The sequence below is a fragment of the Balaenoptera acutorostrata genome, chromosome 3, assembly GCF_949987535.1.
Source record: "Balaenoptera acutorostrata chromosome 3, mBalAcu1.1, whole genome shotgun sequence".
Taxonomy (NCBI): Eukaryota; Metazoa; Chordata; class Mammalia; order Artiodactyla; family Balaenopteridae; genus Balaenoptera; species Balaenoptera acutorostrata.
This window is the reverse complement of record NC_080066.1, coordinates 181,147,654-181,162,484: the sequence shown is the minus strand read 5'-3', so window position 1 is coordinate 181,162,484 and position 14,831 is coordinate 181,147,654. Positions and strand designations below refer to the sequence as shown.

At 48.8% G+C, this 14,831-nt stretch overlaps 1 protein-coding gene across 6 annotated transcripts in view; it reads right to left on the bottom strand.

Annotated features, from left to right (window-relative positions):
- TRAF3 (TNF receptor associated factor 3) overlaps positions 1–14,831 on the bottom strand; it is a 116,636-nt gene that overhangs the window by 5,852 nt on the left and 95,953 nt on the right. For all 6 annotated transcript variants that reach the window (XM_057543102.1, XM_057543101.1, XM_057543100.1 and 3 more), the window contains 4 exons: positions 12,403–12,477; positions 10,635–10,727; positions 6,267–6,407; positions 413–587 (listed from right to left, as the gene is read on the bottom strand). In XM_057543102.1, the coding sequence (XP_057399085.1) occupies positions 413–587; positions 6,267–6,407; positions 10,635–10,727; positions 12,403–12,477 (484 nt within the window). The remainder of the gene's footprint in view (positions 1–412; positions 588–6,266; positions 6,408–10,634; positions 10,728–12,402; positions 12,478–14,831) is intronic.

The window sequence follows — 14,831 nt, the reverse complement described above, 5'->3', positions numbered from 1 at the left end:
CTCGTGCAGATATTCAGAATACTCGCTCGGCCCCTGAAGCAGCGGCCCCGGTGGCTTCTAGGTATCGGACACGCTGCTGGGCTTGCCGGGTCCCCTGCTGCCTCTGGTCACCTTCTGTCCCCCAGGCCTTCACGAGCAGGGCTGGAGCACCCCGACCCGCAGGCCGCCCCACACCCACTCTGCCACGCAGGCCTCACTGCACGGAGGGGAGCGTTTGGGCCCCTGCTGCGGGCATCTCGGCAGGAAGCCAGCTGCCCCAGCAGGCGCCACCAGGAGCACCGTCCGAGACTGGACGGCGCCTCGCTTACCTCACGAAGGCGGCCACAGCTCTGACCTGGGGCCCTGGGACCCGGCCAGGCTCCCCCGGCCCGGGGCCTCGCAGACCCGCACGGCTCCGCCCGCCCGCCCTCACCTGTGTTCCGAGCCGCCTGGCCCGCGCTTTTGTCCACGCTCTCCAGCTCGGTCACCCGGTTCTGGAGGGACTCCACGCTGCTCTTCATGCTGCCTGCTTCCTCCCAGCTCTGCCGGAAGGGGCGGATCTCTTTGTCAAGCTCCTTCAGTTTCTCTGCTTGGCTGTCTATTACTCGCTTCCACATCAAAGGTGTCAAAAAGGCAAAATACGGTTAGAACTCGCTGCCGGCGCTGCGCCACTACCATCAGACACCCGCTGGTCAGGAACAGGGCAGCCCGCATCAGCCCTCACAGGGCCTCTTACCTTAGACCCACGGGCATCTCGGGGGACACAGGGACCCAGACCCCTAGTTCCAGGAGGGGACCGAGGCACAGAGAGGCCTCACCCACCAGGTGCAGGGCATGCGGCTCCCACATCCCTCTGTCCTAGCGTCTCAGCTCAGGACTTGGAGTCACACTCATCGGCCCCGTCTGAAGGCCTCCATCCCCTGCAGGGTCGAGCGACCAGCAGAGGCCAAACTATGTGAGCCTCCAGGGCCAGAGGGGCTGCCCTGTTTCTGTGGCTGCAAAGAGCGCTCAGAACCCGGCCTGGGTCCCAGAAGAGAGAGCTGCCACCACACTGCCACCTGGCTCCAGAGACCTGGCTGCCAGCACAGGGCTGGCAGCAGGACAGGGCCCTGGAGACAGGTCCTCGGGGCCCCGGGTGAAGCCAAGGGGCCAGTGCCGATGGGCGGGGTGGGTGGGGGTCTGTTCCCTGGACGCACTCTGCGACCAGCGCCCCCTGCCCACTGGGGCAGAGCAACCATACTGACAAACACGTGGCTGTAGCCAGCGAGGCTTGATTTAAATAATTCAGAAACCCCCTTTTCCAGAAGCACATGACCAGCACGTCTGTAACAGTAACTGGAGCGGTGAGCCTGGCGTGCCAGCCGTAGCGGCCCCGTTTGTCTGCAGGACTGGCCTACCCACTTGTTAGACGAAGCCAGGGACCTAAAGGGTTTTCACTTCTAAAAAGAATTTGCATTTTTGAAATAAAGCTCCTGAAGGCTGGGTGGCTCAGCCCCTGAAGCTGGGGAGTGGCTGGGCCGCCCCTGAGGCTGAGGCCACACAGGGGAGAGCCCCGGGGACCTGCCGAGCTCACTTCTCCTTTTGGGAGACTATTTTTAAACATCGAGGTTTCAGCACCTTTGCTGGCTCTTAATAACCGTGAAGAAACAAACATGTAGGCTTGGGTTACTTTTTCTGGGTAAAAATACAGTGTTAATCTTCCTCTTCTTTCCAAGAAACACTGATACTGGCTAACATTTAAAAAGTAAAGATGATTTCTCTAAAGAACACTTCTTTCTACACTGATACCACTTTATTTTAAAATATATATAGTGAGAAGCGTAGTTAGTTTACAAAGTCTATTTTCTGGGGACAATCCTATTGACATGAATGAACGCCCATGCCCATAATGAATAGCTGTAATTTTTCTCCCGTCCTCTACCTACTCAAGTGACAAAATGACAAACTAGGCTGATGTGGGTACTAGTGAGAATAAGAGGGGAGTTAATGGAAACCTAATCAATCAGTGGCAGTTCCTTGGTGGCCCTCGTTGTAAACCACGAGGACAAGCTGCTCATCACTTCCAAGCCCCCCTCCCCTGCCCCAGGACTCGTGACGCACACGGGACAGTGGCACGAAGGCACGAGGTGCTCTCGAGAGGGAGCAGAACCGTGGAGTCTGAAATGACAGCAAGGCCCCCAACTATAAGCCAGGAACACGGAGTCAGCAGGCGGGTGGCGGGCAGGAGGGAACATGGGAGCGAGCACACGCGTGCACACACACACACACACACACACAGACAAGGCCCAACCACTATTTAAAAGGCACTCCTCATACAGCAAGGGAAAACGTGCTATTTTCAAACAGACCTTTCATTTGTATGAGGTCAAAGCAGAATGCTGACCTAAATCAAGCTTTCTCTGTAAGATGCAGCAAACATGATTTCATTCTTGAAGAGCGGTCTACACTCAGCCCCTGTAGTGTTTCTATAAAAATCAAATCTTAAATGCAGGTGAGGATTTTACTAGAAAAAAGGATTCAGGAGCTGAGAGAAACAGCACAGATCACACACGACGTGAATAACCCTCATCAGGAGACCTGCTCACAGAGCATCAGTCTATCAGTCTCATGCTCGTGCACTTAGGGCTTAAATCACCGTCTGTCACTTGGCACCATCCGGTCACCGAGCCGATGCGGGTGGGACTCCCGGGCCCAGCAAGGGGCCCGTGGACAGAGCGCTCTGCCTCCAGCCCGGCAGAGCCACTGACTGCGGGAACGACCGGGTCATCCAGCTCCTGCTAACAATGCAACACGGGAATGAAGCTCACATCTAGGCTGTCTTTTTTTTTCTTTTTACATTTTTTTTTAAAGTTTATTTATTTTTGGCTGCGTTGGGTCTTTGTTGCTGCATGCAGGCTTTCTCTAGTTGCGGCGAGCGGGGGCTACTCTTTGTTGTGGTGTGCGGGCTTCTCATTGTGGTGTCTTCTTTTTTTTAAAAAATAAATTAATTAATTTATTTTTGGCTGCGTTGGGTCTTCATTGCTGCGCGTGGGCTTTTCTCTAGTTGCGGCGAGCGGGGGCTACTCTTCGTTGCGGTGTGTGGGCTTCTCATTGCGGTGGCTTCTCTTGTTGCGGAGCACGGGCTCTAGGTGCACGGGCTTCAGTAGTTGTGGCTCACGGGCTCAGTAGTTGTGGCTCACGGGCTTAGTTGCTCTGCGGCATGTGGGGTCTTCCTGGACCAGGGCTTGAACCCGTGTCCCCTGCATTGGCAGGCGGATTCTTAACCACTGCACCACCAGGGAAACCCTAGGCTGTCTTTTTAAATTGAGAAAAAAGGGACTTCCCTGGTCGTCCAGTGGTTAAGACTCCGTGCTTCCACCGCAGGGGGCACGGGTTCGATCCCTGGTTGGGGAACTAAGATACCCACATGCTGCATGCGCGGCCAAAAAAAAAAAAAAAAAGTTCTTTACAAAGTAAAATATTAAGAAACTACCCTTCCACGGCTGGCAAAAGCTAACCCACTCTTAAGTCCCACTTCCTTTGCACAACTCTGACTGCATCCCATCCACCCTATCTGGGGCCGTCAGGAGCTCTGCACTCTGTGTGGACTCCTGTACAAGCCTGTCTTCAGGATTTAGGGTCGACTGGAGACTCAGACAAGGGAGGAGATGACACAGAGAGGGACAGGTCTGTCACCATCCAGGTGGTCCAGTGCACAGGGTGGGGAAGGCTCCCTGGAGGAGGTGGCACTTACAGTGCCATCTGAGGTGCCTGAGGAAAGGAAGAGGGCAGGGAAGGTCCACTCTGCCGCGGACAGAGTGGCAAAGGCGGCAGCGAGGAACAGCGGCCAGTCACGGCGGCGGTGTCCTGAGCCACGGTACAGCGCTCAGGTAAACTGTCCTCTGGCAGCTGGAAGTTCTAGGGTGAGGACCGAGGGGCAGATCTGAGCCAGGCTCTGCTGAAACGGGGGGTGGGGGGGGAGGTCGGGAGGGACGGGAGGGAGAGCCCCACCCAGAGCCGGCACCTCCAGCCCTAGCCTACAGGGCCGCCATCAATGTTCACTCAGAGGCGGATGGTCCAGGCCGCCTCTCAGCGCTGGCAACCATGGTGACGAACATCACCGACGCTGAGATCACCCAGGAGACGTGGCGCCATGTAAACCGTCGGGAAACGGTCAGCCGTCCGGAGGGGCTTCCAGCCCGTCAGCCCCTGTTCCTGACCCCCGTCCCTCTCTTGACATGCAGCCTATTTTCCTCCGTGCCTGCCTTCCAAGGAGGAGGAGAAGAGCGCTGGCGCGGGTCACCGCCGCCTGCAGACATGGCACTGCTCAGCCTTCACCTCCCCGGGCTCCGCAGCTTGGAGCTGGATCTCTCTGACTTCGATCTCAGTGGTTTCTTCATTCGTGGCGGTTTTAAACATGAATCACGCACAGTGGAATGATTAAAGTAAATTCAAACTTTTCATGCTGGAAGTGGGGAATGGAGGAGAGGAACGCATGTAAAATCTCCGAGGTGTCGGGCGAGTGCATCCATGACCTCATTATGGACACTCTCATTTTTTTTGGTTATAAATGAACCCACTACTATATATATACAATGGAATACTACTCAGCCATAACAAAGAATGAAATAATGCCATGTGCAGCAACATGGATGCAACTAGAGATTATCATACTAAGTGAAGTCAGAAAGAGAAAGACAAATACCGTATGATACCACTTGTATGTGGAATCTGAAATATGACACAAACGAACATATCTACGAAACAGAAACAGACTCACAGACATAGAGAACAGACTGGTGGTTGTCAAGGGGGAGGGGGTGGGGGAGGGATGGAATGGCAGGTTGGGGTTAGTAGTTGCAAACCATTATATATAGAATGGATAAACAAGGTCCTACAGTATAGCACAGGGAACTATACTCAGTATCCTATGATAAACCATAATGGAAAAGAATATGAAGAAGAATGTGTGTGTGTATAACTGAGTCACTTTGCTGTACAGCAGTAGTTGACACAACACTGTAAATCAACTCTACTTCAATAAAAAAGAACTTTGGCAACCACTATCTTAAAATAAGAATTAAATATAAAAACAAAAACCAACCCACTCCTTACTCATTCTTCCTTCTGCTGTTGATATGCCTTAACAAGGGGTTCTCTAGCATAACGTAATTCCCTTGGCATTTCCACGCACCCCTGAGCCCTGGCCACTCTGTGCACAGCTGGACCTGCCGACCGGATGGCAGCACAGGCCTCTGTCTGGACACGCTGACCAGCACCTCCAAGGCCTCGGCAAAACGCCACGGACTTCCTGCAGGAGGCTTGTGGTGTTCTACGTGACACTGTACTTTTCTGACTTGATTCAATACTTATGACTTGCATCTTTTCTACTACAATCTAATGGTGCATTGTGTTTTTCCTTGTCTCAGGACAACCACAGAGTTTAACACAAATGAAGTTAATTTAATAAATCCCTATGCAATTCAAGGCACGATAACTAATCCCAACATTAAAACGGGAGGAAAGAAAACCTCAAAGATGCCGTGACTCTGAGCTATTAGAAATATTTTCTCTTCCAGATAATTTAGGGAAACACACTGTAAGTACAAGCACTGAAAGACCATTTCGGCAACATGTGATTCTCCCACGGGTGTGTGTGATACACACCAGAATTACCATCACCAAGGTACGCTCTGAGTAAGCTGATGTGAAGACAGTGTCTAGAAGAATAATCTGTAACAAGCACCTAATGGAAGGCTGTGTTGGTAACAGAAATGAGGAGCCACATTTTAATCAGGCTTATTTATACACCACCTTTTTCAGGAGCAGCAAAGGTTTATGCGTTTATTTTGGAGGTACCTGTGGTTCACTGTGGTGAAATAAGGTGACAGTGTGTACGTGCATCGCTAGAAGATTCAGAACAAAATAGTTTGGCTTCAGTTCACTTTAGGAAGTGAAACTTTACACATAACTACTCATGAACAATATGAAATCTTAAATAATAATAATAAAACAGCTAATTTTTAAAAACACAGGCTTTGAGTCTTATTTCACCAACAATGAATCAAAGGCACAGAGGAGAGGTGACGGGGCTGGCCCCCAGGAAAAGGCGAGAGGAGAGGTGCTTACAGCCTCCCAGGTCGGCCCGCAAACCCAGGCCACCTTCCCTGAGTTTCACTTAAGCAAGAGAAACAAGTTGCCTTGTTCGACAAAGGTCAGGGCTTTTGCTCAAATATCTCCCTGAGAAAGTCCTGGAGGGGAACACAGATGTGTTTCCTTTTATCCAGCCATCATCTTAAACTTCTTACCTGTAAATGAAGTATTTTGGATTCATTATTTCGAAGCATTTCCTTTTGTCTCTCAATTTCAATTTCAAAGCTACATATCTGGTTGTGCAAACTCTGTATGCTCTTGTTTTTTTCTACACTTTCATTCTGCAGCAAGGAAACCTGAAAAAGAAAGTCTTCAATTAAGCAAACAAAAAGTGATTTTAATATCAACTTATAACAATTATAATAATGGTAATTAAATGTTTACAATATAGGCCTCTATCAGCTCACTGAAGGAGTTCCAGGAAAAAAAAATCCATTCACACAGGAAATGGGGGTCCTGGTAATTTAACAGGGATCCTACAACTGCATTTCTCAGAATCTCTCCCAGGAATCAAATACGATGAGGCAAAGTGCAGCAATGACTGAATTTCAGAATGGATGCTTTTTAAAGTTTTTGCTAAAAACTAATAAATCTTTTACCAGAGTGGCTTTCAAACCTTGACAAGGAAACATAGTAGGAAACAAACACATCCTTACACCTCACCCCTTCCACACAGACACCTGTGTATGTGTGCATATCCCTAAAAAACAGGGACCTCAAAACCAAATCTGCCCTGATCACACTGCACCCGGATATTTTCTGTTTTACTCTATTCTACTTTTGAAAATGCTAGTTGCAACCCACTAAATTACTTCATGCCCACCAGTGGGCCATACACGCCCTTTGAAAAGCTCTCTCAACGCAATGAGGGAGCACGACGGGAACAGTCTCACATGCGCTGCAGTGAGTCCTGGGGCCAGCCTCCCAGCCCCCCGCCCCCCCCCACAGAGGAGCTGCCGACTGGGGGTGCCAGGAGGGGTCTGCTGGGGGGGGGGCGCCGTTCCCAGCAGGGAACCCACCTTTGAGTTTTTCAAAGTTCCTTTCTGAAAAATAATTGGCTCCCAAGAACCAATTTACACTGGTCTTACAAGCCCCCAGGGTGAGGAGTTCAAGGGCGATCCTACGAGGCTTCTTTCCCACAGTGTCTCTACGAGGGGCACTTTGGTCCCTGCAAAGGTTCCCTCCGCCAACAGCTGTGTGTGTCCACGCGCGGATGCGGCCGCCACCCTGGAAGACGCGGAGCTCCGAGACGGATCGGAACAGCTCTCCTCGCAGGTGCCTCTCTAACACCTCCAGCACCTGAGGACGGTCTGGCCGTGGGGACGGCCCACGGGCATCTCAGGACACATCTGGGTTCCTGACCTTGTCCCTCTGGAGAACAACCAGCCTCAAGTGAGGCGTCCTTACATTACTCAGCCTACTCGGCAGGCAGCACCTTTGGGTGCTGTCTCAGTCTATTTTATTTATAACAAATGTATTTATGAAGGAATACAGAACTTGCAAGATATACTTCACTCTCTTAGGATTTCACTCAGCACAAACAGACTTTCCTTCCTAAAATATGATGTCTCACAGGTCCACGACCTCCTCCAAGTGATCAGCCTGCAGCATCCAGACTGGGGCACGGGTAGCAGGCAGTGGTGTTTTTGCTTTTTCTGAAATTACAATTCACTCACTCCCATCTGTCAAAGATGGACACAATTCCCAGGCTCCTTATTCTCACACCCAAAAAAAGAGATATGATGCACACAGGCCAATCCTTTTGATAAAAATCTCAGTAACATCTCCAAAACCAATGGCAATTTTTTCTGCAGCAAATCAAGCAACCTGAGGATGACAGAAATATCTCACACTGATGATCACACATCATGCCGCATCAAACTCTTAATTTCTTAATTTAGGGACTGCCCTTAAACTGATTTTTATTTATTTACATATTTTAATCAAGGATCCTAGCCCCTGGGTGCCTGCAGACCCCTGCTTTCACCAGTCTACCAGGTACAGGAAAGTCTACCTGGCAGGTGTGTTTCCAAGAAGCACAGTGTGACATCCACACAGCAGATGAAAACAGGGGCCCCTCGTCCTTCCCGAGACCCTCCTCGCCAGGAACATCCTTTACCCCAGCCTGTTTTGGTGGGCACTCCACACTTCCCTTTGATTTAAGCTTTCCTAAAACATAAGATGGGTGTTTTTAAGCCTGGATTTTACAAAACAGTTTTTCTTTAGTCTGACTGTGAATATAATAATCAGTCTTTCCGAATCAACTCAGACGTTCTATTTTCTATTATAGATGAACAAGATAACTCAGGAGATTGCAACTGAATAATTCTATGGTGAGAAATAAATTCCCATTTTGAGAAAATACAAGTATCTCCGTTCATTGTCCGGATTTTGCTCTTGGGCCCAGTGACGAGAAGCCAGCTTCTCATGGACACAAGCACGGATGCGCAGGGCGGAGGCCCGGCTGACCCGAGCAGGGGGCACGGAGGCAGGGAGCGGCTCAGCCTCCAGCAAAACCAAGAGGACAGACGGTTCAAACGTATCAGCAGCAACTCGGCCCCCTCTCGGCCGGTGTGCAGAGGGGGAAGCTCTGGGGAGGGGTGCTGGCTGTGCGGCTGTGTCCCGGGGCTTCCAACGATGCAAAGCAGATGCTCTGAGGGGGGACAAGTGTGAAGGTGGCAGGGCAGGAGGACGCAAGTGACAGGATGACCCCCGCGCGCCCCATGGCGATGGCCCCGAGGACGACCGTCCTGAGGGGTGAGCACACCGCAGCCCAGCCCCGCTCAATGGTTACGTAACCAGCACAGCTGGAATAACCAATTCACTTTACATGAAAGGAAGAACCTTTTAGATAAATGAGAAGCCGTTATCTGTGAGAGACCAAGAGCCCTGAGATCTATGCCTACAATTAAAAAAGGCAGAAACAATGCATTCTTCAAAAAGAGGGGAAAAAGATTCACAGGTAAACCGTCACTGAAGTCAGAGCAAATGTGTGCTCCCGGGAAAGTCATAAATGATTCACGTAATGGATTTTATGCCACTGATAAGCGGAAGGCCCCTCCTGCCCCCCGTGCGCACAGCACGCAAGCCCTTTCACTGCTTCTCACCTCCAGCTTAAGCATTTATATTAAAAGAACTACTTTATGTCAGATTTAATAAACATCTTTTGATTTAAAACTTTAGACTCTTTTAAGTACATTTACATTTTAAATTGCTTGGATCTAATACTCAAAACAAGATATTCAAATCTTTACAAACCTTTAGAAAGCAAACGTCAACTCCCCGGCTGCTATAAATCATCCTAGCGCCCTCCCACCGCAAGTTCTCAACACGTTTGTTGAATATCAAATTAATTTCTTATTTGTGTACATAAGCCACAAGCCACAGTGGGAGATCCTATAACCTCCTTCTCTATCAAGTCTTGGAGGTTTTCATCTTTTCCTCAGGTAAGAAGGCCCGGCGAGCTGAGTACCACAGGACAAACTCCCCAGGAAGGAGTGCTACGTGGGCGGGGCCTGCTGAGGAGTCCAGACCCCACAGCTGGGGCCCCTCGAGGAGACACCCAGGAGAGCAGGTGTGTCCGGGAAGGGGCTGCGTGGTCCCCCAACCCCCATGGTCAACAGTCACACTCGCGATGTGGAATTGTCCTCTCCTCGTCTCCGAGAAGACAGAGGATGGTAAAGCAGGTAACACTGGTGACCTTCCAGATCGGGGGTTGGCAGGCTTTTTCTGTAAGAGCCAGAGAACAGTTTTTGGGGCTGTGCGGGCTGTACAGTTTCTATCTTTGCTCATCCATGCTGCCGTCCTGGTGCAATGCAGCCGTGGATAATACGGAAATGAGTGTGCGTGGCCGTGTTCCAATAAAGCTTTATTTACAAAAAGATGGGGCGGGGGGCGGACGGGGGTTGGAAGTGAGAATCCCTGTCCTAGATCAATTCTGAGAGAAGCACAATGTGATTTTTTTTTTTTTTTTAAAAAGCACTTCATACCTGCTTGGCAATTAAAAAACAAAGAGCAAGGACTTCCCTGGTGGCGCAGTGGTTAAGAGTCTGTCTGCCAATGCAGGGAACACGGGTTTGAGCCCTGGTCCGGGAAGGTCCCACATGCCGCAGAGCAGCTAAGCCCGTGCGCCACAACTACTGAGCCTGTGCTCTAGAGACCGCGAGCCACAACTACTGAGACCGCATGCCACAACTACTGAAGCCCGTGCACTTAGAGCCCGTGCTCCCCAACAAGAGAAACCACCACAATGAGAAGCCCACACACAGCAATGAAGACCCAATGCAGCCAAAAATAAAAATAAATAATAATTTATAAACAAAAAAAAACGAAGAGCAAGCTAACAAAACCACACGCCTTCATTTACAAACTCAGGATCACTTGAAGAGAATTTACTTTTTTGACACTCTTGATGCTGTTTCTTTTATGCAAAATCCATTACTAACTATAAACAAGGTTTTCTTCTTTAAATAACTTGAAGAAAGTATTAAAAACCAACAAAAGCAGGAGGTGGTGCGTCGTACCTTTTTCTCTAGAGAGTTGCTCCATTCTTTGAGTAAGTTGACATGCTGCACCGCGGAGCTGGCCTCGTGGGCCTTAATCTGCTGGTTTGTCCCCTGCGAGAATAAACAGGCAACGCGTTACCCAACCTCATTCCGTTGGAGTCAGAGAGACTCACAGCCGACCTCAATCCAGCACTACACGGGGGGGGGGGGGGGGGGGGGGCGGTGACTTATTCATGGACGGTTCACAGGGGATGCCCAGCCTCAGAAGGTGTGCGCTCAGTGGCCCCTGATCTACTGTGCACAGGTGAGGAGGCTGCTTTGAGAAGAACGGAGCAGCTCAAAGACGAGACACCGCGGATTCTACAACTACCTCGAGGCCGTGAGCTGCACTCCTCCAGCTTCTTACCAAGGGCCTTCTTACCTACGTTTCATGCTGGTAACATCAAGAAACTAAATTTTAGATATATCATTTTTGTTCCCTAAAAATTTTTTTGCATTAAAATATAAATGGAAAACGTTTAGACACCTGCAAGTCATAGCTAGATGCTGCTATAATAACCTAGTGAATATGTAATCAAAGTAGGATTCTAAATGATTTATTAAAGTATTAACTTACCAGTGAAATACACTGTATTACTGTTCCTAACTATCCTATGTATACTTAGAAAGTTACATACAGAACATAAACAATCTACAGAGTACATAAGATGTAGACCATCTTAGAGTCAGTAATAAGCATGGGAAACAGTACTTCATATATTTAATAAAGTAATTGGTATAAGAATATAATTTGTTTTGATACTGGAATATTTAAAAGCCACAGAAAGCATTTTAATGATCTCCAAAACATATACTCTGTACATAGAATATTCATATATATATGTTGATATAAGTATTGCTATATATAAACATATATATATACATACACAGAATGAATGATATATATGTACATACGACATAACAGTGGTGAGGGCTCAGTCTCATAAGAGACTGAAGCAAAGGGAAAGCTATAGTCATTCTTACTCTCAGGCTTCTTACTTTCTAAGAAAATACTGAGATGCCAATATCTCTGTATTGATTTCACAATAATGTATTGATAATACATAAAAATCAAATACAAAATACTTTAATTGGAGTATATACTGCCCTTTGATAGTTTTAAGATCAAGATATACATTTGAATGAAAACTAGTTCAAATTCACTAGCCATCTCAGATGTGTTAAAAAAACAAAACCAAAAAAAAAAACAAACCAGGAACAGCTTTCTCACGGCCCAGGTGTGGCAGTGGCGGAGATCTCCTCTCTACATGGCCCTCCGGGCATGTACATGTGGCATGTACATGTGGCATGTGCACGGAATGCACTCTGGACACACGCACGTGCGATCCTCACAACCGTGCACTGAAGCACACACTGCCGAAACCATGTCCAGTTTGCCAGTGCCTTACATTCAAGTAACAGCTCAAATTCCGTAAGAGTCTACCTGGAAACCCCGCCGAATGTCAGTCCTGTCTGTCCCATTCACTAACTGGTTCTGAATGTAATCGTTCTCCTAGTGCATTAACTCCCCCTCAGCACAGGTGTCTACCTCTAGTCTCACGACACCCCCGGCCTGGAAAGCGAGCACTCACATCTGCTGCACGTGGCTTTCGTCACCCGTGCGGCAGGTGACTCAGTTCCATGGCAAAACTGAAAGCCCAGAGCTTGCATGTTAAAATGTTAATAGAATAACTTTCTCTCACGGTGGAATGTCAGTGACTGGGAAGGACAAATGTCGGATACTGACCTGAAAAACGCAGCCATAGCGCTTAAAACTACAGGTGCTGGGGGCATTGACACACTCTGACAAGTGTGCACTCAACTGCAACGGGAAAGAGACGTGAGTTGTGGCACGAACGTTTGCATGAAAATGTTCAAACATATCAAGGGCACAGATAGCATCTGGGTTGTACTATTACGAATGGTGTTTATCAGCTACAGGTGTGTATATAGCATCTGCTTCCTAGACTTATATGCAGTAAATATACAGTATCATCACGTGTATACACATATATACACCAATATACAGAAATACATTTACTATAACATTTCTTAAACTTGTAGTTTCTTTAGAACAAGTTGTTTTGCGACATGCTGTCTGCAGTGCCAGAATTTTAAAAAGAAAGGAAAAAAAACATAAACTGAAATGCACATTTAAAGACTATAAACAAAAATTGCATGAAACACAAAAAATAGAAAGCATTCAGGATGCAACTGGGTCACACACCTAATATACAGTACACAAAAATAAATATCTTTCCAAAGCAAGCGTACACAATGTACCATTACTCTCAGTACTTCTGAAAAGACTTTCTTCCCTCTGTAATGGCCAGAAATTCAAGTAGCTTTTCAAAGACCTCTAAGGTCATTCTAACAACATGAATCTTACGATGGTCACCTCCAGTTCATGGAGGACAATTAGGAGGGATTGGGAGGGGATAACTCCCCTTGCAAGGAAAAACCCCTGTGTTCAGCTTAAATGTCAGCAAATCATCAAATAAAAACCACCTACGGTGCCCCCTCAAGAGGAAAGGGAATTGAAATGTCTACATTTTAAAGGCACAGTGTTTTGTGTTAGGCTAATACAATTTAAGGATAATTTCTTTCTTTACTGAAGATATTCTCATCAGGAAACTCTAGGGATAGATCTTCTTTATAGAAAGCAGTCAGACCCTGAATGGGGAGAGCGGTCAGTGAGCGTGGTGCACAGCGGCCCTGGGAACGTGTTTCCCCGCGAGCCAGTGCACACGCACTCCCGGAGGCTCGCGGGATGTGTCACTCCGGTGGGTGCAGGCGGCTTCTCCACCTTCTCCTCTTGTCCTCCAGGACAAAGGCATTCCTCTCCCTTCAGGTCAGTACTGAGGACAAGAGGAGGCGGCTCACAGGACGGCCGTCCCGCCTGCCGCGACAGTTAAAGAGGACGGCCTGAGGGACCCACCTGACCACGGCCAAGGCCAACCCTGCGGAAGGTCTGAGCCAGGGCGGGGTGGTGGTGGCCGCAGAGGCTCTGGCCTGCAACTGGAGGAAAGCACCCAAAGGGCACATTGCAGGTGACAGGCGTAGAAACCCAAAAGGACACCGTGTACGTAGTAACATTAGCTTGAAAATTTTAAAACATATTCTTTCAGTGCCATCAATACAATCGTGAATCTAACCAGCTAACACTCCTAATGTTAAAATCAGGATCATATCGAGTTTGACGTTATTTTCAGCGCACTAACTGAAAGGGCTGTACTTTTTTCTAAATTGGCTTTATCATCATTAATCTCAGAGCCCTACAGAATTTACCGGAGCTTGGGGATAAAAGCAAGAATCATCTGTAAACCAATAGCACCTTTCACCAGAAACCCAAGATAAACGCAGGTTTAAAGATTTTTAAAAATAAAAATAACTTAGAGGCAAAATGGAGGCAGCTTTTGCCCCGAATAGAGACAGCCTGAGTGAGTAAAACTTCAGGAAGGCGTGTAATACCCAGGAAGTTATTCCAACCGTACAGACTCTTCATACATTCACTCTAACAGAGGGACTTTCCAGTTGTGGAAATAATCTACGTGCGCTTCCCTGCCGCTCCCAGAGGCACGTTCAGGGGCCCAGAGGCCACCGTCGCCAGTCCAGACCCTGCCCTTGTCCAGCAGAGTCATCGTCTGGGGAGGGTGCACCTCGGTGAGAGTGGCCTTCGGCCACGCGGGTCCTCTCGCTGTCGCGGGCGTGAGAGACTGAGCTCCCCGCCCCGTATCCAGGTGTACAATTCCAGGCTGTTGGGAAGGCTGAGGCGAGCAGGGTCCTCAGATCAGAGAACCCAGGACCGAGGGAACCGGGCGTGGGGACCGGGGGAGGCATGCACCCACCGAGCCCATAGGAGCCCCAGACGGTTCCCAGAACGCCAACCAGAGGGGGTCCAGGCCAGGATCAGATGCGAAAACATTATGAATCTTTGGAATTGTTCCTTCTGGATATATCCTGATCAAAATGAGGTTACTGCAAAATCTACCTGCCTTAAAGCAAGTGTGCCCGAGGGCAGCGTGATGGGCACAGCCTCTGGGGGAGGCTGTCCAGGTGCCTTCCCAGCGGCCCCTGAAGTGTGGGCACCACCCCTGCACCCACTTGCCCCCTGGCACAGGCCCTGCACAGCATGTGTGGCCTAAGTGGGTCAGGAGTATCTCTAAGTTAACTGAT